The 24,537-nt window shown below is 38.9% G+C and overlaps 1 protein-coding gene across 4 annotated transcripts; it reads left to right on the forward strand.

The window, feature by feature from the left end:
* The first annotated feature begins 2,635 nt into the window (after positions 1-2,635).
* Positions 2,636-16,311, forward strand: shoc2 (SHOC2 leucine rich repeat scaffold protein). Of its 4 annotated transcripts, none has more exons than XM_039798660.1 (9): positions 2,636-2,705; positions 7,196-8,250; positions 8,820-8,957; positions 9,066-9,196; positions 9,490-9,678; positions 11,281-11,403; positions 11,986-12,123; positions 13,745-13,862; positions 14,781-16,311. In XM_039798660.1, exons 2-9 carry the CDS (start codon positions 7,548-7,550, stop codon positions 14,987-14,989), a joined length of 1,749 nt encoding a protein of 582 aa, XP_039654594.1. In that variant the 5' UTR covers positions 2,636-2,705; positions 7,196-7,547; the 3' UTR covers positions 14,990-16,311. The 4 variants fall into 4 exon arrangements, with proteins under 4 accessions (XP_039654594.1, XP_039654622.1, XP_039654603.1 ...); XM_039798669.1 differs by lacking the exon at positions 2,636-2,705 and adding an exon at positions 2,720-2,842; XM_039798678.1 differs by lacking the exon at positions 2,636-2,705 and adding an exon at positions 2,888-3,186.
* The last annotated feature ends 8,226 nt before the right edge of the window (positions 16,312-24,537 follow it).

Consider the following 24,537-nt stretch of genomic DNA (forward strand, 5'->3'; position numbering starts at 1 on the left):
AAATAAAGCATCACAGCCAAACAGTTCTGCAGTTAAAATTGTGTCATTCTAGTAGCCTACGACCTCCAGGATTTTTAATGTTACAATGTTACTGATGGTCAGTTTTGACCAATCAGTCTCACTGCATACCATCTGGACATTTCACACATCTAATGCTCTGCCCCTGAACAGCTTGTAGCCATTAGAAGGCATTACAATTTTAACACCAGAACTACATTTTTATCCAGCTATGGTACTAACCCAAATTATATAACGGTTTGTACAGCAACAATGTCCATGGTGTTGAGCTGTAAAAGAGACTGTAAAGAGTGAGCACACAGCACCCACTGACTAATTTTGCAAGCTTTTGCACATTTCTAAACAGTTCACATGTTGTATTGAGCTCCACAAACAGCCTTTTGTTTGTAACTACTGCTGTCCAAATAGCTAACTGTTGTGGTACAAACCTGTTTTAGGCAGAACTTCTCTGAATATTGACTTGACTTCTGGCATTGTGTCCTCTTGATTGCTTGCTGAAAGGTAAACATATTAGTTTATTGAATTTAGCATGTTCAATCTGACATAGATGAAACATTTATAATACCTAGCTACTACAGACATTGAACTAAATATCTGCAAAGCAGCTCTGCTCAAGAAGAGAAGCCAAATATTTAAAAATGTGAAATTGTGGGGTCATCAAGATAGCTACTAATGTTGCTGAGTATGTTTTAGTCGATAATGAATGGTGATCAGAATGAGATTTGTTGCCATTTTCACTTGCAAGGAATTTAACTTGGTATGTTAGGTGCATACAATAAACAAACGAAATGGAATAAAAAAGTACTGTAACAGTTAAAGTAAATATAGAATAGAAATATTACAATAAAATGTGTAAAAGACACTATAACAGATAAGCACAATATACTTGTTCCAAGGCATGACTGGGTGATTAATTGCATTCAGGTAAGATAGGGGTACAAGCTTAGCTTGAACTGTAGCACACTAATAGTTTAAACTTGTTCAGCTTTATTTACATGCACAGTGTTATTAATATTAGAGGTTCAACTTCAGTAATACGGAAGATAGTGAGATGAAATGTGGTTTGCAGCCAAGAAATAATCTCACATCAGTGCTGTCCTGTGGTGTTTTTGTGACATTTAGCTGGTGCAATATGTTGAATGTTCACGTATTCTATTCGACCCCGAATTGCACAAGATGATTTTGATGTAGCGTTAATTTAGTGAGTTCATGTCCGAGTATATGAACATTAACGAAGTGACCGACTGGGTAGTTGGGCTAATTCAAAGACTGGGAGTAGAAATCGGATCCCGTCTTTTATAGCATAATAGCCGTTAGCTCAAAATAAGGCTAACGTTACCCAGCAGCTAGCTAGCTAGCTATCTAGGTTCAGCACGTAGCTAGCTAGCTACCTAACGGCACACACAGCATAGGCCCAGCTAAAGTAACGTTAAACGGTACCTTTCTTTTAGCAAACTACAAGTCAAATGTATTACCGCTTACAATATACTTAAAAAAACATTTCCGTTGTCATGTGTAAACACGTTAAATAAAAATAAAAAAATGATTGTTGATAACCCCACCGTTAGCGTCTTCTTATATACTGTCTATGGTTAGCGTCAGGAAGAGATTACAGCGGTTGTCCATTGACATATAGCGGTTGTCGTTGTCAGGCCAACGCTTCCGCGAGAATCACGTGACCTTCTTCTTCGCTTTGTTTCTCAGATCTGCAGGCGGCTCTCACAACAACACAACTCAAAATCATGATCATGACTGCTTTTTATTTTTCATTTGTTTAATTAAGAGTTTTGCATAATTAGTGTATGAATTTTTTTGTTGTTGAATGTAGTTAGATATCAATGTATGTTCTTTGCTTCGATGAATGCTACTTTATTCTTCTATTCCACTCATAGAGAAAAATATTGTACTCCTATATATTTATTTGACAGCTACATTTACTAGTTACGTCTATGGAAGCCCATTTCTGCCAATGTGATGAAAAAACGATCATGTAAGTCATTAGAATTAGAAAGTTTCTCAAAATAATGCTATGTTATTTTAAAAATAATGACTTAGTATCTCAAAATAATGAGAAACGTTTTAAAAGAATGACTTTATCTCAATATGCATATTTCCGCCAATGGAAGCCAATTGTGGTGAAATATTACATTTACCCAAGTGATGAGGAAACTTCAAACCCCTAGACACATACACCGAGAATGGAGTTTTGTGTCCAGCAGTTCCAATTTTCAAAAGAAATATATTTACATATTCATATATTCTGGATTTTTTAATTAGGGATGGGTAGATGTAAGATTTTTTAACAAGGTAACTGGAATTTCTTGGGGATAGTAAACACAAATTATTATTCCAAGCAGATTCTATGTCTTGTCTGTCTAATATGTAGGGAGTCTTTAAATAAAAAAAAATTGAATGCATGACTTTTACTTGTAGTGGATTATTATTATTATTATTATTACTACTACTACTACTACTACTAATATTGCATACAAAACTTTAACATTATTTACTTCTAAAATGAATGTAATTGTAAATTAAGATTATTGTATTTCAAAGTCTCGTGATAACATTGGTTAGGCGTGCGAATGACGCAGGTTGGTGGCAGGGGAGGGAGGGAGGGGAGCAGAGAGCAGCAGTGTAGGAAAAGAGGAGGAAGCAGCAAGGATGGCGGAGTCACACCTCTGAAGGTAAAACAGTTAGCTATATTATTTCATTAACAGTGGATGTTTTACACACACAGCACGATAACGCATCTCTCCAAAGATAATACACTTGTCAGCCCCTTGATACGGCGTGTGTAACATTAAAGTGTCATTTTGCGGTGGTGAGTACGAACGCACTCTTTTGTTCAGCTTCGGAATGGCCGCTGTTTTTCAGAGTGTTTTCTTTTTTTCCTCGGCTAATATTCAATACAAGGACGGGTGTTATTCACTGTGTTACAGTTAGCTCGCACATTGTGTGCTTTAAGTGGCCTCTCTCTATTGCGACATCAGTTGCCTCCACCGGCTGTTCTCTTTGGGTGTCTGCTGCCCGCTTTGCTGGCTGCAGCAGAGATTTCCCCTCTCGGTCGAACTCACGGCGGACGGGTCGGTCCGCGTCCGACAGCCGCTCTGCTCGGGCCTACACATAGGTAGCTCTGCTTGAGATAAAGCTAACCGCTGGGTGTTGGTAAGTATGTCAGGGAAAGCCTCCACACCCTTTGCACCGTCCTATACGCGTAGTAATAGACGTTCTTTTTCTTATTTCACATTGGCCGCACTGTTACTTTGTTTCGTGTGACTCACAATATCTCTTGCTAAAATACTGTTAGCTAGCTGGCGGGCTCGCTAGCTGACGTTAGCAGTCTGGCACAACTGACGTTCGCTGTTGACGTTTAGCTTAGCTGCTTTTATTTCCTGCCTTGTTGTCGGTCCTTTTTAGTAGGCTTAGCTAGTGAATTTGCGATCTTTTTAAAGATTGGTCACAAGATAGATGTATTGTAGATATTTTCCCCCAGTCACTTTTAAGGCTGCTTTAGCTAACATTAAATATGTTTAGCCTATGTGAGTTGATGTTGGGTTAACAGCCAAAACGTAACATTTAGTAATATTACTGTTGGCGTCAAGGTATTATTGTCACAGCATTAGCTACATATATCCTGAACTTTTGCACGTTCCCTGCACAACACCTGGCAGCCTTCTTTTTCTTATTGTAAAGCAGCTATATTGCACATATTTGTAAGGTTATCGTGTCTTTTACCTATTTGTTGTTGTAATATTTATGGTCTTTTCTCTAGCAGTACTTTGCTTTATTGTTTATTTCCTTTTTAATACGTTTCTGTATGCACCAATCCCCAAGGCAAATTCCTTGTAAGTGTTAAGGTACTTGGCAATAAATCCTATTCTGATTCTGATGACCAAACAGTGGTACCAACCGTAGTGTTTTTTTCCTTAGGTGTCCATATTAATTCATTAATCTCAAAACGCGATTTGACATCGCGAACTCAACTGCTACCGTTTTATCAGTAATCTGTTTCCAAGGATTTGTCATTGGCACATGTAGCCATCAAGCTAGCTGCGTCCTGTGGAGTGTTGTGTAGTAGCAGTAGCTGATAGCTGCCACCTCACCTCCTGGTTTGCGATTTACCTCAATATTACACGATAACCATTTTCCCTGACAGACCAGGTTATTCCTGGTTTGTAATTTCTTATACTTAGTAGTAGTAGTAGTAGTAGTAGTAGTAGTAGTAGTAGTAGTAGCCCACTGTCAAGCAGTAACACAGGATCTGGGTTTTAGATATTCGGTAGTGCATTTTGTCATATCATATAACTTCAGTTTGTTACATTTGCTTTATTGTATTCTTTGATTGCCTTACAATGATGCATTTCTTATTTAATCAAAAAGGCATTGAAATGAACAACCAAAAGCACGAGAACAGTAGACCGTACTCCTTAGGCCTAAATGCACTAGCATTGTCAGATAGGCCCAATATATCCTTAATGGAAACTTCATTAGTCTCTATGTGGGTTCAAAGTGTGTAGTAGCACTTTATCGTGGTGTTGTGTTGGAAGTACATGCATTAGCTTTTCTCTGAAGCTGTATATGAGTTGAACCTCATACGTATTTCTACTAAATAGTATTAAGTATTAACTTAATTGAACTCATTACATTCTTGCAAGTCTTGTCCTAGCACTTGCCTGTTGAATTGACATTGTCCAATGGTTCTGGTCAACATACAACCAGGACGTTTTTAAAAATGATTCCTCCACGCCTGGATACTAGGCTGTTGTGAAGGCATTAAACCAATTCAGAGCATCCATCAATAGGGCAGTTTTCTGATCAAAAATCATTTAATGATGGCAAATGGCCAATGGCCATCTAGTGATTCTGCTGTTTTCTCCACAGCTAACGGGTTGTTTACATTTCTACATATCCCCTCCCTTGTGGTCAGACTGTTAAGGCTATTCAGTCATTACATTCATGCAAAACAAGTGGGCACTGCCTTAAATATGTATGCCTGCTTTGGTTTGGTTAATTTTTGTTCTCATGACCTGGCCAAGCTTGATTTCTTTACCAAAAATTTATATGATAGTCATAAATGTCATTACAATTTGTAAAAATAACTAGGATATGACCTTTCTGTTAAACTTTGAATGTTAAACTTTTTTTTCTGGTCTTGTTTTGTCTTTGTTTTAAGGTTTAAGCAGAAAACATCAAGTCTTTAAATAGAGAGATGACTTTATACAGATAATGTTTACATGTGGCTTGTTATAAACCATATGATGTACCAGGGCAGGGACGTAGAGAGTACAACCATAAAAGGAAGTTGCTTGCAGTTTGGGTTGGTTGACCCCAGCTGTTGGGCTGGCCTGGTTATTCTCATTTTATGTTAATAATTATTTTCTACACAGGTATGCCAGTTACAGTGATTGACCCTCTTATTTATGATCGGCTCAAAGAGCAATGGATACCTTTTTTATTTACCGAACACACTGTCAAGCATTCTGTCATATTAGGGGTGCTGCGATTGCTGTTACCAAAAAGGTCATATGACCTGTTGTTGTGGGGACTTCGTGCTTTGAAGGCAACTTCTAAAGATTACTCTCAGCAGTCCTAACCTTTTCACTTATCTCTGATCCTGAGCCAAACCTGCCTCTCTTTTTGCCACAGCTTAGCTTGTACTAGTGCAGGAGAGCTTTACACAGTCACAGAGGAACAACAGCAACAGAGACTAAACAGAGACATGCCTCCAGAGACATTTTGGCTCAGTTTGTCATGTAAGATCCACAGAGTTGAGAGTTTTGTCTTTGTGTCTTTGAGATGTTAATATTCCATGTGATTGTTGGGTTATAGGCTTCGTAGGAGAAGGCTAAATAGCTGATTGCATGTTTAGGTGGGGCCGTAGACTTGCAGTGTTGTCAGCACCCACTGGGCCATGTTTTTTTAGTAGTAAGTTGGTGTGAGGTTATGGTTATGCTCAGTACATTCAACAGATTTTCATGCCTCATAAATATGGAAGAATATTGTCAGGGTATTAGGGCTCCTTTTTAATGTAGGCCTATTTGTGTATTTCTTTCTACATAATGGAGCTTACATTGCACCCTTAGCTCACAGCAGGCCCAACTTAAAATTAGTTCAAATGATAGTTAATATTTGTCCCATATCGCATAATATCTGTTAAGAGAGGAGTGTCGGTGTGGATTTGTTATGGCAGGACGGCTTGGAAAGCCTCTCTTTTAGACTTTTATTTATTTTTTTATGGCATGAAAAAGTTTTGCACCAACAGCGGTTCTTTAGAGGTGTGGTTCACAGGGCTGGGTATCGTTAAAACAATTTCAATACCAATACAGTGACTTCAATACCGACTCCTAAACGATACTTTTTTCGATACCAATTTTTTTCCCGCCTTTTAACAGGTTGGATTCGAACCTTGGACCTCTGCGTCGAGGCATAAACCTCTCAGTATATGTGCGCCTGCCCTACCCACTGAGCCAACCCGGCCACTTTTCGATACCAATTTTACAATAAAATTACAACATTACAGCACACATCTTTTATTTATTTTTCAGCTACTGCTACGTGAGCCGTCTCTGTGTGTAAGGTAGAGTTTTCCGTGCGTGTCTCTGCGACGTGTTATGTTAGACAGCCAATCAGAAAACTTTATTAGATCTTGGTAGAAGTGCTGTGGGCCCATTGGCTCGCCGACGTTCATGAGATTTACTCCTTAGGAATTCAAATTGGGTATTGAATGACGAGGCATTTTCCGATACTAAGGAGTAAAAAAGTATTTTTTTCTTTTTATTGAATTCGGTACCCAGCCTTAGTGGTTCACCTGCAAAATGCCACTGTCACTGTTTATCAGTCACTATTTATTTGAGGGAATCTGATGCAGCTTATTCGCATTTTCTTCTCAATTTCCTCCTCACTCTCCAACAGTGGGAGCATATTCTGATCTGTGTCCCCCACGAGAAGACCCTGTTTACTATAAATTGTGGCGAGCAGTGTCATCTTTGATGAATGTAACAGTTTTTGGATGCATCATGAGGACAGAAAATCCAGATGAAAATGAGTTTTGTCCCTTTGTTTCTCTCTGTAAAGTGGCAGAAAACAAAAAGAATGAGCCTTAGGAACACATTGTGTGAAAGTGTGAAAATTAAATTGTAAATGTAAACAAAATGTATTTATCTTTTCTCAACAGCAAATCTTCGAGGGATTAAAAAAAAAAGCTAACTTGATGACCTTTGCAGCCTGAACTTATATCCAAAGGTCCTGGGATTTTATGCAGTTCAAACCCTTAAGCATGTGGCCTATGGGTGCCACAGTCCAGCTACTTCAAAGGATTTTTTCTCCCATGGCATTTTAACAAAGTATCCCAAAAACCTTTGGATCACAAGGCCTTTATTTCAAGGATAATCATAAATGCATGGGCCTGTATAGGGATGTTTTCTTTAAAAGCCTCCTTGGCTATCTGTGTCTCTTTTTTCCCGAATAAGTAACCTGACAAGAGAGACTCCCATGAGCAACTTTACAGGAGGCCCGATAACGTCGACATGAGTAGTACTTTAGGCAAAGAAAAGGACCCGAAAGAAAAGGACCCCAAAGGTGGTCCAGCCGGGAAAGAAAGGGAAAAGGAGGCCAAGGCTCTAGCCAGCTTAGTAAAGGATGGTGGCAAAGAAACGAAGACCAAAGGGAAAGATGCCAAAGAAGGAAAGAAGGACACCAGCAGCTCAACACCGGGTGTTGCCTTCTCTGTTGACAATACGATAAAGCGGCCAAACCCGGCACCAGGTACGCGCAAGAAGTCCAGCAATGCCGAGGTGATCAAAGAGCTCAACAAGTGTCGGGAGGAGAACTCAATGAGACTGGACCTATCTAAAAGGTCCATTCACATGCTGCCCACCTCCATTAAGGAGTTGACGCAGCTGGCTGAACTCTACTTGTACAGCAACAAGCTGCAGAGCCTGCCGGCGGAGGTGGGTTGCCTATCAGGCCTGGTCACTTTGGCCCTGAGTGAGAACTCCCTGACCAGTTTGCCTGACTCCCTGGACTCCCTTAAGAAGCTTCGAATGCTCGACCTCCGGCACAACAAGCTGAGAGAGATACCGGCTGTTGTCTATCGGCTGACATCTCTGACCACGCTGTACCTGCGCTTCAACCGCATTACAACTGTGGAGAAGGACATCCGAAACCTATCCAAGCTCACTATGCTCAGCATTCGTGAGAACAAAATTAAACAGCTGCCCGCAGAGATAGGTGAGCAAAAATGTGTAAAAACTGGATAATTTCCTCTAATTAAGGCAAGTTTTTTTTAATTTTTTTTTATTTTTGCCTATTGGCCATGAGAAATCAAATAATTGTGGGAGGTAGTCGGTTACCAATGGCTTTATAGCATTCAGCTTGTGTTAATTTCCAGTGCAGCTTATCTTGTGCTCATAATGCATTTTGCACATCTTATTCAGTTCAGTAAAACATTCTTATATTATGCTGGGCCCTAGCACTAATGGTTATTGAGTACACACCCTTCTTCAGCTCCAGCAGTAATACATATCTTACTGTTAAAAACCACAAACAAATTACTGAACGTTGAAGCGATGAATCCAGCTGCTTATTGTATCCCGTACACTTAGTGTCTTATTGTACTGCAAGAGAGAGTAGTGGCTACAACACTTGGTCAGTTTTCGTAAGCTATGCACCAATGGCATTCTGACTTTGTGAAAAATTAGATAAATGAATGGATGTCTTCAGTACAGCAGGTGGGTTAATGAAAGTGCTTTCATCTTGAATTAGCTAAATATCTCAATTTGGTGTGCATCTTTTTGCAGGGGAGCTTTGCAACCTCATAACTCTGGATGTCGCCCATAACCAGTTGGAACACCTACCGAAGGAGATTGGGAATTGTACGCAGATAACCAACCTCGACTTGCAGCACAATGAGCTCTTGGACCTCCCAGAGACTATAGGTAATTAAGCGTATTTTACGTCTCAAAAATCAAAATTGCATAATGATTTGATCAATGTTAAGGTAAAATAAAAGTTTACTTAGATATGTTTTTTTTTTGTCATTGTAGGCAACCTGGCAAGCATAAATCGTTTAGGTCTGCGATACAATAGATTGTCAGCCATCCCCAGATCATTAGCCACATGTCGAGAACTGGAGGAGCTAAATCTTGAAAACAACAACATTTCGGTGTTGCCAGAGGTAAGTGGAACCAAAAATAGAATGCCATTTAAAATATCATTGCTACATAATAACAAAAAATAATACTACTCATCACTTGCAGTCTTAATTTGTATTGTACTGACATCAACTGTTTCCTGCAATGCTCTTGTAAATGCAAAAACAAATTGACAAACAACAAATAATTGTTATTTGCATAGAGCATTTCATCTTAAATTCTTGTGTATAACTGAGGTTAAAATCACAGCCTGTAGTGATAAAGTCCTGTCCTTTTCATACGGGTTCCGTTGTGTCTCTTTGCTGTGCTTGACCAGGGACTACTGTCAAGTTTGGTTAACCTGACCAGTCTAACACTGGCGAGGAACTGCTTCCAGTCGTACCCTGTGGGAGGACCATCCCAGTTCTCCACCATCTACTCCCTCAACATGGAGCACAACCGCATCAACAAGATCCCCTTTGGTATCTTCTCCAGAGCCAAAGTGTTAAGCAAGCTTAACATGAAGGTATATATGCATTTTTGTTTGTAAAGTGATTGAGATAAAGTCTTAAGTCAGCTGTCTTTAAAATGTCTAAACAATGTAGAGACAATCATGAATCAATACCTTCTTAATTTTGTCTGCGTGAAACTTTTATTTTTTGCCAAAGTCAGGTGTGATCACGGCATCACAAGATATCAAAGTCTTTGATGACTAGACAGCACACATTTTGACTTTTCATAATACAAAAACACAGGTGTTATTAATAACATTAATGATGGCTCTGTTCTATTCAAGTGTCCCAGTAAGCCATGGCAGTGAGTCAGCATGCACAATACCAGGACCCTGAAACTGAAGCAGCTAAATTCAGCCATTATAATTATTTTACATACACCTGTGAATTTCCTGCTGCGATGTAACATAATATGTAAACATATCTTCAGTAAAAAAAAGGCCTGTGAAAACATGTGAGATTAAATTATACCTGAGCTATACTGTGTCAGAAACAAGAAATATACAGTTTTTAAGGAATGTAAATTTGAGAAGTTAAATCCACTGTCTTGTAGGTCTTCAGCATTGTGTAATGTGGACTTGGCTTAATTTATAATACAACTGAGCTGGTACTGTAAACGTGTGTATAATTGTAAAATTAAGCAAAACAAGGTCCAATGATGGTCAGTGTAACGCTCTTCAGTTCAACTTTCATTTTTTTCTGCCTTGACAAATTTAAAAAATTGGATCTTTAAACTGTTTTTCCAATTTTCAGTTTTTATTCAGAGGATCAGAAATTTAGAAAATTACAAAATTGCGTCTGAGCTCCAATTATTCAATACTGCAATGGTATTCTCTCCCTCGTTCCGCCTAGCCACGCCCCACCCCCCCCACTCGAAACCATCAGTTGCAAGCACCTCTGTTTTTTTTGGTCCATATGCAGTTAATAACCTGCATGTTCTGCAAAGTAGAGGAAGATAATACCATTGCAGTATTGAATAATTGGAGCCCAGATGCAATTTTGTAATTTTCTAAATTTGTGATCCTCTGAATAAAAACAGGTTAAAGATCCAATTATTTAATTTGTCAAGGTGGAATACTTTGGATATTTTAACCCATTTTTCTGTTTTTCCAAATGTCCGTTTGTGCTTAGAAAAGTTTACTGGTAAGCGTTACACTGACCAATGATGCATCTTTCATTGTTTTACAGAAGCCAGGTTGTGTATACTTTTTAGAGTGTCTATTTTTGATGCCAGTGTGAGAATCTGTTTTTCATAGTGAGAAGAAGTAGTGCAGGAAATCCTGGGGAAAAAAAATACTGCATTTACATGTAGTATTACATCTCACGGCCAGTGCCACTTTAATTTAACACCGTAGAGTGGAACTGCATCGCCTATTTGCTTATGCAGTGTTTATCTCAACTGTACTGGCCTTAAGCCAGGCATGCACAACTATTAAAAACCTTTAACTTGTTAGCCGGTTTATGTCCATATTGGATGTAGTTTGAACATTTTTGCCTGGTGCCAGGTAACACTGGCATAGTGTGCTAGTTTACTCAGCCTTCTGAACAGCATTGCCCTTGTGTTGACCCTCTGAATTGTTATTTTGCTAATAAAGGTATGTCATTGTCTTCTTCAGGACAACCAGTTAACATCTCTGCCATTGGACTTTGGCACATGGACTAGCATGGTCGAGCTTAACCTGGCCACCAATCAGCTGACAAAGATCCCAGAGGATGTCTGTGGTTTAGTCTCTCTGGAGGTGAGTCTTACATTCACACCTAGTAGTTATTAAGCTTGCCATTGCAGTACCCAGTGAGTTTATAGAAGAAGTGGAAGGTACCATTACATAAATTGTAGATTTTGTGCAACCAGTAATCAGGAATAAAACAGGTGGAGCCAGACATTACAACCCTTATCTTGGGAGTGTATCGTTGAGGCAAATGGCTTGTGTAACAAACATAGATAGCCATAGGGCTTTACTTAGCAAGTCTTAGTCACGGTATTACGTTTTGGGTTTGATTAAAAATGCATAACTACTACACAGACCCTACAAAAACTGTAGTAACCTAAGTTTTGGCTGCAAATAAAAAATAAAATTATAAAGTAACACTAAACATGAATATTAGTAGAGCAGTGTAGTGTGAGTAGTATACCTTTTTTTTTTTTTTTTTTAATTTTCATGGTTTCACTTGAATCCAAAAATTACCAATGTCTTCATTGGTAATTTGACATCATTTAAGAAAGATGTGTTCATTCTGTGTCGAGACTGATTGCTTTATTGCTTGTGGCATGATGCGAGACTGTCACTTTTGACCCGTTTTCCTGTCCATTATCTCCACAGGTGTTAATATTGTCCAATAATCTTCTCAAGAAGTTACCGCATGGTATTGGGAATTTGAGAAAGCTACGGGAACTTGACTTGGAGGAAAACAAGTTGGAATCTCTACCTAATGAAATTGCGTATCTTAAAGATTTACAGGTAAGTGTTCCAGAAATGCAGTTCTCTCCATTATACTTGAGGCTCTTTTGTTTAATGACTTTTACAGAATTTTGTAGTATCTGGTTTGTATCTGTTGCTATGGGTAAAAATAACTATTAGAATCTAAGCCGCTGCTTCTTTCTTTTTAGATGCATTTGGTAAGGCTCATTTTCAGTTCATGGCTGAGGAGCCCTGTAAATGTATTTTAAAAAAATCTGATTTTGGCGACTGTGGTAGTATCACACACTGCAACAGATGGCAATGCATGCCTCAAATGTTGCTGTAAATAAAGGTGGATTTTAGCTTTTAATATACTTACTTATTTTCTTGCTCTGACGCCCAGTTTTAGAACGTTGCAGGGGTCTGAACTGGACGGTTTTAGCTCATCTCGAGCCAGCTGATAATCCCCTCCGACTCAGCTTGTCAAGTCGCCAGTGGCTGGTTTTAGAATGTAGAGGACCTCACCTGTTTCAACAGCCTATCAACTCATAGCGAAGTTAAGTCAGTCAGTTAACTGTCAGCTGAATGAAATGGCAGAGTTTTGGACAGAGTCTCAAGAAGCGCCCGCGAGCAAGTGAATGTAGAGAAGGAGAGGCGTTTGAACAAAGTCGTAAATCGGACAAATAACACGTTGTTTTCACCGTTTGATCACTACTAGAAATGCAACACTATCCCCATTCATATTTTAAGACACTACAAATTATACCCAGCTAAAAAAACAACTGAAAAGCTGTAACTTGGTACGGAAGTAAAGAGTTGTTGCTATGGAGATGAAACACCATCTCGTCTAGTCGCGTTAGTGTAAACTGGAAGGTTTCAGACCATTGTAGACCGAGGCCTTGCAAGTTTCAACTCGTCTCGTCGCAAATCTTTGGTCTGAACTGGGTTTAATAGCGGACCTGTAATAAGAATCAGGACATAACACGAACCTAAATCAGTAAGCAAAATCACAATTGGTATCAACAGTATCCAATCCTGGTTAGTGGGTTGAAAGAACCAGAATTAGAATGGACTTTATTGTAATTGTAAGTACATAAAACAATGTTAAAAATGCTATGGTGCATTAAAGTAAGAACATAGAGTAGAGAATGTGAAGCTGGTAAAAGGATTAAAACATAGTAAAATAATTTAGTAAAATGGTAAATAATTTACTCTTATTGCACATTGTAACGTAAAGTGCAGGTGCGTCGCAGCATGAGTGGATGAAAGTATTGTTTTTTTCTTTTTTAATGTGCAAATTGCCTGTGGGAATAAAAACCGTTCCTGAATCTGGAGGTGCATGTTTTGGCCAACCTATAACGGCCATTCATTTAATTAAACTAATAACAATTTAATGATGGTGTTGGACGAGTGAACTGGTGTGCAGTAATAGGTCAAAGATACTCAAACTAATGTAACGTCATTCCAGCAAACTAATACATTGAGAGGCTAATCCTTGGCTATATACAAATCATCATTTACATTTTTTTTAGGAACTAGTTATCGAACATGCTAGATAATCCTCCACATTTGGTCTCTGTGAGGGCAGTGGTGTTGGTTATAACTGGGTTATAAATGGTTTGATGGTAATTATACTTTGCGATTTGGTAAATGCAATCCTCATTTCAACAACCTTTTTTAGAAATTGGTGTTGACAAATAATCAGCTGACCACGTTACCCAGAGGCATCGGCCACCTCACCAACCTGACTCATCTTGGTTTGGGGGAGAACCTGCTGCAACACCTTCCAGAGGAGATTGGTAAGTACTTCCCTCAATTCTTCCCTCATTAAACTAAACACAAAAATGCAGTAAAACTATAATAATAAAAAAAAAAAAAAACTACAACTCATTGTTCTGTAGTGACGATGTAAAACTGTACATGACCTGCACATTTTACGTTCATACACACAAGTTAGCTAAACTCTAATATTTAGCATAATCTACAAACTCGTTTGTGTCATCAACAATATTAAAGGAGTTGGTGGCACTTTTTGAAAATCAAATTTTTATAAACTGCTTTTTTTTATCTATTTGAAGTGTACCATGGTTTTCTTGATGAAAGCTAAACTTAACCATCAAGATGTAAGAGCTTAACCGTATGTCCCGCCTCAGATTCTTCCTCCGAGTGATTAGGTTAGCATCGCTAGGCTGGTGACTGCTGATCTTAGGAGTTAAGCTAGAGATTAAAATGAGTGGAGGAAGAAGCTAAAGGTGGGTGTATATTTAGAAGGCTTGGAGGTATTTAGGTTGCCATTAGAAACCACTACATTTCAATCATTTTTTTTAGTATGACTATACAGTATAATGTATGAACATCACCACTAATAGTTTGTCATTTAAGACCTTGGGTCTTAGAAATTGTAATGAGCATTTTATTCCACATTTCTTTTCAAATTTGACATATAAATCAAGAAAAATTGGTCAATTAAAAAAAAAAAGATATTACTATTTGTACTGTAACCTTCTCAAATCTTATATTTACAATCACAGCTTGAATTATTATAACAAAGGAATTATTGCATCAAGAGTGGCGATGAGCACTTTTTTTATTGCTGAAAATCATATTTTATTGACCTGTATTGCTCGGAGGTTGTTGATTTCAGACCCTTTTTCCCTGAGTGACCGCATCAGTTTGAGTACACGCCGCGACTAACAGTAACTGATGTCTGTCCTCAGGTACACTGGAGAACTTGGAGGAACTGTACCTCAATGACAACCCCAACCTGCACAGCCTCCCGTTCGAGCTGGCCCTGTGCAGCAAGCTGTCCATCATGAGCATCGAGAACTGTCCCCTCAGCCACCTGCCGCCCCAGATTGTCGCGGGAGGCCCCTCCTTCATCATCCAGTTCCTCAAGATGCAGGGACCATACCGTGCCATGGTCTGAGCCAAGAGCAGCTCAATCCCAGTCCTTCTTACCTCCAAACCCTCCACTTGCTCTGCACCCTCTCGCCTGCCCGCCCCCATTATGTGTATCATACACTGTAAAGAGAACAGACTGGCCACAATCAGTGTCGGGGGCAAATACCAGGAGGAGGAGGAGGAGGAGGAGGAGGAGGAAGAAGAAGAAGAAGAAAATGTTTCTTTCGCCATCCTTGGGCAGAAACGAGGTGAATCGTCTGAGACTTGACTTCTGTGTTACTCCAGAGTTCATCACGGTCATTTTAGGACCCCAGCCACCCCCACTCATGTTTCATTCCGAATCATACAAGAGGAAAATATTTCCATCTCTTTGCCAAAACTGAAGATATATGAAGTTATATATATTGAGTAACTGTGAGCTAAGTGGCAAGTCTTTTAACCATATAAACCGTGCTCCCATTGCCAATGTATTTACAGTAATTACAAGCATCTATTATGTGAGCAAGGATACAATTGTATGCAAAAACAAACAAAAAAAGTCTTTGGAACTTCACATTTACTGCTGCTGCCGAAATTTTAACTTTGTCATCTTGTTATATTTTCTTTTGATATTCACTTTTTTTTTTATTAAACATCACCTTCGCTCAAGATAACTTATGCTAACTGCTTTTTGACCATAGAGAACAAAGGTCTGATGATTGCGTGTTTATAATTTTTTTTTTCAATCATTTGTTTATTTTTAAAAACTGTGCCTATGTTTAGACTGATCCAGTGGTTCATTTCTAAACAAAATTTTCCATGAGAATACAAAGATATAAATTATTTCAATAATTCTTTTTTATTAATGCTGTTTTGACTTTAGTTTTTCCTTTTTTCTTTTTTTTCTTTTTTTAGTGTTCCTTTTGCTGTTACATTAATCTGTTAAAGCAAGTGATATCAGTTGTAAAATAGGGTGATTGGAGATATTTTTAACAAATAGCAGCAGTAGTTGTTAAACATTAAGCTAGTAATGTATACATATGAGAAATGCCAATCATACATGCTTGAAGAAAAAAGAAGCAAGTTGGACTTTTCTCCAAATCGGGTGGTGCCGTGACCCCCGTCTATATTGCTTTTGCTTTTGTGTTATTAATTAATTCAAATCCTGGTTGTTGCCTTGAGTGCAATTTTAGTTATGTTTACTGGTTTGATATTATCTTCAGTGTTGGGCTGCATAGCTGTCATTCAATTGACCAACATATCACGCATTTAACAAAAAGACATTATCTGGGTCTCTGGAGCAAGTGGAGAGTGTGTTAGAGCTTAAAGAAAAAGGTTTGATAATTAAAAATTGACAGGTAACACTTCCTTTTTCGTTAATATCCTCATTATTTCTATAGTTTCTTGATTTTTGACAGGGTCTCCTAAGAATCTTAATTACATGGTGGGGAAAATGTTCCCTTGATTTATAATTTCATTTTTTCTTTTATATATCTTCTTTTGTCCCACACTGTCCCAGCAATGCTGCTGCTCTTATGCACTTTTAAAATAAAATAGAAGACATTGGCATCCTCTATATTACAGAAATAAAACACACAGTAGCCTCTCATTGGTTATTTCGAATGGGGGCATTTTGTTTCATAAAGTATTTTATCTGTTAAAAGAATGGTTTATTATGTAAATTTGTATCAATTAAATATAAATGTTGAGCTAAGCGGGCTCAGAATATACTAGTTAACTTTCTTTGAGGAAGTTTTATCCTGTCAATCTTAAAAGGAACTTGCTCTCTTGAACTGTAGAAGGGTCTGTGGGGCTTTGAGATTTTTTTTAAGGTTCCTATGTCCTTTCGCCATTGCAAGCAAAACGGCTTATTGCAGTTCAGAATGGCGTTTATTTTAAATCCCTTTTACATGAAGTGTTTTCTTTTTTTCTAAATGATGAAATGTGCATTCAGTTAGTATTATTTCAAGTGACTGTACATTAAAATCCCCAACAAAAAGGTAATCAAACAACCCCCCTTTTTTTTCTTTTTGGAAATGTGTTGCATCCCCGCTCTATAATCAATCATGAATCTGTTATCTATTGAAACTATGGGTCTATTTTTTTGCAGCAGCAGCTTGGTGTGTTTTTGTGGGCTGTGGTATGCGCTCCACCACGGGAGGCCTGTGTGATCAGAGCGCCACAGCTCACCTCGGGGGTGGGGCCGGGTCGTGGGGAACGATGTACCGCTGCTTCTAATTTACCAGCAGAACCTGTTGCTGCTTTTGGACTGAAACATATGCTGTACAAGGGGAACGACCCACTCCCAACACTGATACAGACTTCACTCGAAATCCTGACGAGGGACAGATCCACTGACCTTTTCGATCTGGCGTCAGGCCCCGTGGGTTTCTCACAGATCAAATCGTTTTGGACACAACGATGAGACAACACAACAAGGTGCATATTTGAGCTTAACGCAGTTACAGTACAAGACTGTCGGAAAAAGACAACACAAAAAAATGTAAAAAGGGCTTTCTGTGTTCATGCTCAACAACACACCGGAGGCATTGCATTCCTGGGTTTTCTATAAAAGCTTTGGAAGTTTTTCTTTTTTTTTTGTGTGTGTATTTACTTTTAGCTGTAAACAATTGTGTGAAAAATGCCTTCAACAAGTACTCAAAAGTGAGATGTGCATTAGGTATGCAGCGAGAGTGCTGTGACCCATTTTTACATTCAGTCTCAATGTTTTTACTTTTTTCATGTGCCATTTTGCAAGGTTGAGGATGCCAGTGTATGAAGACGCAGAGGATGATGGGAGGTGTGACAGAAACTGAACTGGGCTAATTTACCGGAGAGCATTTAGAGAGGAACGCAGAGAGGTGTGACTTGTTGGATCAAAAATGATGACGACTTATTTCATACTGGTGCATCCAAAAATAATGGGAGTACAATTGGTGTTTATTTTTCTATTGGCTGCGATTTTAGGCCGTTGAGAGCATCGCAGAATCAAAGTCATTTCGCTCTTTTTGCTTTTTATTCTACAACTTGTCTTTTTCTTGCCTGGTTATTTTGTACAGGAAACAAGCATGTTGAACACATATTTGACATGATTTGTCTGGGTCAGAATCAGGCGTTTTTGCATAGACGACTTGGATTTAGTGGCTATTTGGTGTATCTGCAAATGCTCCCTTTTTGTATATTGCAAAGGGTATCAAAGCGTTGTGTGGCAATGCTTATCCTACTTAATCTACATTGACAAACAGCCTTAATGGTCTTTTTTATGTGTTTGTTTGGCTATTCCTTGTGTCTATGGCCACTGACTGTACTTGATGACAAGCAACTGGTCGTTACAATGTAAATTTGGGTCTAGTTTCTTTCTGTCTTATTTTTCCTTTTACTCTGTACAGTAATCTGACGTTACGGTAGACTCAGTATTACAAAGTCTGTAATGTGATGAGTTTTACAAAAAGACAAAGTGCAATGGAAGATAATGCCATTATGCTACCAAGTGGATGTGCATTAGCTTGCGTCTCACTTGTCTTTGGCATTAAAGGGGAATTCCACCAAAACTGACTTGCATTTTTATTCTGCAAAGGCAGAGCTTTTTTTCCCCACAGAAATGAGATGGTTTTTTTTTTTTTTTCTTTTTCATGTTTTTCTCACTAGTCATATCATGTTTGAGTAATACGATTGCAAGATCAGGGGAAATAAAATGATGTGACTTCAAATACATACTTTATTTTATTTTTTTACCACATCTATCTCAAGTTGCAGCTGTTTTCAGAAAGGACAAACATGACTTTAGATAGTTCAGCTCGATGTTGTAGGAACACTTTCTCCATCTTGGGAGCACATATCTATATAAAAGTCTGCTTTTCTAATTAAACCAAGTCACTTTTGGTGGAAAGGCCCTTTTAATGTGAAGCCACCAGCTCTTTCTCTTACCTGAATCCCACCTGCACACACCCACAAAAAACACCCCCTCCCCATAGTATGTCCATTGTCTGCCTTATGTGCACCAAGCAAAACCTTTATGACCGTTTGATTTAATCAACAAAGACAGATAATCACTTTTCTTCTTTTATTTCTTTAATGTCAGCGAAGGGATCTGGGTCCACAGATTGAACAGATGTTGAAAGCAAAGTTTTTGGGTCAGTTGTCTCGACTCTCGACTGGGCGAGCAGATGCAGACATGACTACCTCTATGTGAGTCTTTATTGCTAACCACAGTGACCAAGATCCAGTCTGAGGTGTTTCTACCTGTGTACATACAAAGCTGCGTGGTGGCAGCAGGAACTTGGATTTGGACTAGCGATTCAACTACAATTTGTTTTAGTAAGCATCCTGTTGTTTTATTAAGTATTATTTGGCAAATGAAAAAGAGGAAAAATGTGTGTGCTTGGTTGTAAATGACAAACTTAATCAATGCCGCCCTATTGTAAGACAGTTGTCCTGAAACCAACTAGTTGCAGAGTGCTACTTTGCAATTGAGTGAAAATGACCATGTTTGGTGATGTTCTGTATGTACATACATCTTTTTAACTGTTATAAACCGATACATATTTACAAATTTATGATGTGTTGCGTATCTATATTTCGGTTTCAATAAACCCCACAAACAGCACACAATGAGATTGACAAGTTGACTGACATACAAAAAAACAGTTAATGCTTATTTTCTTTATGTATGTTTTGTCATAACAACACACAATAATGGACCATTAATGTTTTGAGAGAGATTTAAGATTTTAATGACAGATTTTTAATCGTAAACCAATATTTTATCAGTTAATGATTTGTCTTTGGATTTGTTATTCTTATTTAAGACATTTGCTGACAGAATTAAACAAATCATCATCAGATTTGGTGTTACGGTGCAATTCTTAGCTTGCTGTCTGCACATTTCCATTATAGAAGAAATACATCACACATCTATCTATATAACAATAAAAAAATGTTTAGGCTACATGACATGCATTAAATCATCCTCATTGCCAAAGTTCCAAAGGGACTTCCTCTGTAGTGTGTGAAACGTAAAGGTCTTCATGTTGCTTAGGTGCACGATGCTACACTGTTTACACTGTCTGGCTGGCATCTCCCCCAAAAAATTATTAATATCTGAATCCATTTCACATGAACGGGTCAGAACAAAAACCTGCAGAAAAAAAAACAAAAAAGATACAGAAGCAGAAAATTAAAGCAAACCTCAAAAATGTGAGTTTGTCATGTTGGTGTGCAGGCAGGGTGTGTAACTGGAAGCATGTGAAGTCACTCACATGACTTCACACGTTGGTCTTATTCAGGTGTTACCACTGCGTCAGAGCTGAAGCTGCTCTTCTCTACAACTGCTCTCGGAAATATTGTTATAATTCATTATTTTTATGTTCAGTTAGTCTGCAAGTAGAAGTGCACTATCCTGTGTGGTTGTATTTTATATGCAGCATTTTCACATACACATGCAACTTTTTTCATCATTTAGATTGTTCATTCTAATGTCATAACCAAAACCACGGTGTAGTAATTTGCATTGTGGTGCATCGTCTCCCAGAACATTTGTTTACGTTTGATGCTGCACTTCTCTTTTCATACCTGAGCACAGATCATAAACAGCTATGACTGTTTTTTCACAATCTGCCAATAATCCTGTAATCAAAGATGGTGAGCCACGGGTATATTTGATATATGATATTGATTTTTAATAGTCATCCCTGTGGTGTGTGTCTCTGCTCCAGTTTAACACCGCCCCCTGTTGGTGAATTAAAATATAAAAATGATCGCAGCTGCCTGCATTTCTCTCATAACTGAGAACTTTGCCGGCGGACAAATGAGATGACAGGAGTATGAAGATTATAACACCACCACCTGAAAGTCACTTCTGTAAGGCAAATGAAGCCTGCTATCTGTTCTAGTTTTACTGAACGGTGGAGCTGCTGCGGAATCATTTCCCCACCTGTTTGTACTCGTCCTCGTCGAGTCAAAGGGGCTCTTAGTGTAATCACCTGTAGGTAAAAACAAAGGCGGGTAAGTGAAAATAGACCCTGAGAGCACTGACCTCTAATTCCTCATCCTCTAAATTGTCATACCCCTGCAAATATATATATATATATTTTTCCCACGACGTGGTCCTCCTGGGACTGGGCTCTTGCAGGAGACGACAGGTGTCACTGTATCCTTGCGCTTTGTCAGCACACCCATACATCAACAAGCGCCACGACAAATTGCTGTTTACCCCAAAACAGCTGTTATTTTACCTACGAGCCTGGAAAAACGGGATTATCAGGGCGATATGAGCACGGTCTCACAGGTGCGGCTTTGAATATTCATCAAAAAGCCTCTCAGACATTTCCCAGATACTTATTGGGCAAGTGAATGTCAAATAATCCATTATGGGTATTTTCTGCAAAGTGGAAATTCATGTCGATTAAATATTTTGAAAATCCATATCATCTTGTTCTGATCAGTAGGGGAGAGTGAACTTCCATTTCCGCAGTAACAGGTGTGAGTGACATCGTGCTCAACCAACACCAAATGGAAAGCTGTTAGGTTGTAAAAAGTTAAAACCATGCTTATGTTTTGAAAACATTGTTTAATGGGGCCTGCAGCTAAATCTAATCAAGTAACTACACTAATCAGCATTTGACTACCCCACCCCAAACCCAAGTTTCTAAAGAATTAATTAGGTTATGTTTGTTATTTAGCATAAAAGTAGATGCTCTAGGAGACTTATTGTTTAAACAACTTTGGGAGCCACTCCCTGCTAAGCCAGACTGATTAGAACAAAGAAAATGTGTATCTCTGTAGATTCGGCAATACATGATAATCAACCTTAGTCTGTGACCTGGAGTAAACCTAAATTCAGAGGTGTGTCCTTATCCTGAGGGACAGAAATATAATTCAGATCCTGAGACGATCTCAGGACTGTTTCGATGTGACTCCACAAGGAGAAGCATGGATTCAGTCCGCTGTCAGCTGCAGTGTAGGCTAACATTTGTTTTGTCATGTCACGGGGCTTCAATCTGTGACCCCACAAGGGGAAGCATGTTGAAGTCCGCTGTTTACAGTGTATTGTTTTGTCATGTCGCATGGCTGCTAACTGTGACTCGACAGGGGAAGCATGTTTTGCAGTCTGCTGCTGGCAATGTTTCATGTTTTATGTTTGATTGTGTTTTGACTGTCGTTTTCATCGTGTTATTCATTAAACCTCTTGCTTAACTTTCAATTCTACCCCAGCCTCTCCTTACTCCTCAGAAATCTAAGTGACACGTCTTTTAGAGATTTTCTTAACAAAAGCCACACTTAGCACTGATAAGAAATGACATTATAAGTACAGTATAAGAATTAGAGGTTGGCTAATACTTTAGTTTACTGGTTGTAATTTTCTAATAATGCCCAAGGAAGTTTCCTGAAAGAGACATTATAGGAGAAATTAATTTCCTAGAAAGAAAAGCTCCATTTAACCCTTAAATGTGGGCCTATGGTTGTTGTTTTCTCAAACATTCCTACATCAGAAAGAAAGCCGAAGTCAGAAAATGATTTATTGCAAGGTAAGTAACACTTACAAGGAATTTGCATTGGTGGTGGGTGCATAGTACATAAACATGTTAAACATATATGAAATAAACAATAAATACAAACACAAATATAAAGGCTACAATATAACTGTTTAACAATCCTCGGGTCTTTATCGACCAACCACGTATATAATGCAGATTAAGCTGTATATATAAAAATAATATTTGCATACTTGTAAACTTTACTAAATGTAGCATTTACGGGTGCCCAGATAGCTCATCTGGTAGAGCGGGCGCCCATATATAAAGGTTTACTCCTCCGCGCAGGGGCCTGGGTTCGACTCCGACCTGCAGCCCTTTGCTGCGTGTCATTTCCCCTTTCATGTCTTCAGCTGTCCTGTCTTAAAATGCCCCAAAAATAATCTTAAAGAAAAGAATGTAACATTAACAACAAAAACACGCACTTAGGACAAGCTTAGCTACTTCTCATAGACTGATACCAAACTGAGTTCCACATCCTGTGGGCCTACCCGCCCCATGACGATTGTGATTGGTTTAAAGAAATGCCAATAAACCAGCACACGTTTTTCTCCCATCCGGAAATGCTGTGTGGACTAGCCAGACCCTCTTTTGCAGCGCTGTGGAGGAAGGTCTGGCAAAGCGAAACTAATATAGCAGTAAACAAATATTTGCGATGTAAAGATATAGTGGAGTAATGCAGACCTGCCAACCTGTACGCATTTTGTGTAGTAGATACGCATTTTGACATCAAAATACGGTGATACGATCAGTTGACTGTTTTGAGTTCACTCGTTGACGTGCAGCTGTCTCAGTCTAACTCTTGATGATAGTAGGCAGCTAAAAAAAAAAGCGTAGCAGCCACGAGCATGCTGGAAAAAAAACTAAAGAAGAAGAGTTTGACCAATCACACCGTCGGGTCCCTTCCTCTAATGTCAAGTGGGGATATCGGCTACTGATAGTAAAACGAAAGCATCACATGCAAGTGTTATTCATTCCTCTCTCATTCCCGTTTAGTTTCCCTAAGTTAAACACAAAAGGTTAAAACTGAGCGGAGGATGTGCGGAATGTGTCGGTGTCTGTCGGACTTTGGCTGGCCGTTCGGCGCCTTCGGAAAAGCTCAAGCTAACAGGCTAAAGGCTTATTAGCTAGTCAAACACCGAGCGGTAACCTCTGCAAAGATTGGCTCTGTGGGCGCATCAATCTGCTCGGTGTGCGTAACAGAGCGAGCAGCCGCCAGACTCTAACATCTGTTGAGGCGTGCAGGACTTCACTGTGAGCGGACTGTTTAGAGATGATGTGACCGGCAGGTAACGTTAGCGGTTATCTGCTACTGTAGCAGAGCTGCAAGTAAACGCTGAACTGAGCTGTGTGTTTTCAGTGTTAAACACTGCTGCAGGTATTCATGCACGACTGTTGTTGGTGATTTTCCAGAGGTGGAAGACTTACTCACATCATGTATTGCAGTAAAAGTAGAAAAAACAGTGTTGTAGATTTACAAATTACTTGTCCGTTACAAGTCCTGCATTCAACATCTTCCCTAATATGTAATAGTACAAAAGTGTTATCAAAATATACTTAAAGTACCAAAAGTGAAAGTGCTCATTATGCAGTGTAATTTATTTTATTGGATTATATTATGGTCAAATTAATTCTATTAAATATGACTGATAATTTAAATAAAATGTTTCATTTAATTCAAGTAGCCTACTTGAACATAATTATTTTCTAGGGTTTAAAATGTATACAGATTTGACATTTAATGGCACATTTTTTCCACGTGCGTGCCGCCATGTTCATGAACCAGAACTTCGACAATAAATCAGTAAGTTGCTACTCAAAAAAGTTTTTCAAGGTTGGCAGGTCTGGTAATGGCGTGCTGAGAAGAGAATGGAGTCCCATTACTTCAGTGTGTGTTGTAATCCAAGCTTCTCTGTTCTTTGTTTCGGTATAGCCGGTCTGGCCGCACGTGCGTGTTAGTGCATGAGAGCCCCTACCTTTGCAACTGTTGGCCCTCCCCGTTTCTTCCTCCCTTCGTGTTCACGTCCCACTGACTGGCTGGTCGCCGGCGCCACCGCTCTGC

The sequence above is a fragment of the Perca fluviatilis genome, chromosome 1, assembly GCF_010015445.1.
Source record: "Perca fluviatilis chromosome 1, GENO_Pfluv_1.0, whole genome shotgun sequence".
Lineage (NCBI taxonomy): Eukaryota > Metazoa > Chordata > Actinopteri > Perciformes > Percidae > Perca > Perca fluviatilis.

Bases quoted from the DNA above. Each gene is read 5' to 3' on its own strand.
- shoc2 (XM_039798660.1), top strand. From the start codon at position 7,548: ATGAGTAGTACTTTAGGCAAAGAAAAGGACCCGAAAGAAAAGGACCCC. The intron at 8,958-9,065 runs GTAATTAAGCGT...TTGTCATTGTAG, and splicing joins GGACCTCCCAGAGACTATAG to GCAACCTGGCAAGCATAAAT. The intron at 9,679-11,280 runs GTATATATGCAT...TGTCTTCTTCAG, and splicing joins TAAGCAAGCTTAACATGAAG to GACAACCAGTTAACATCTCT.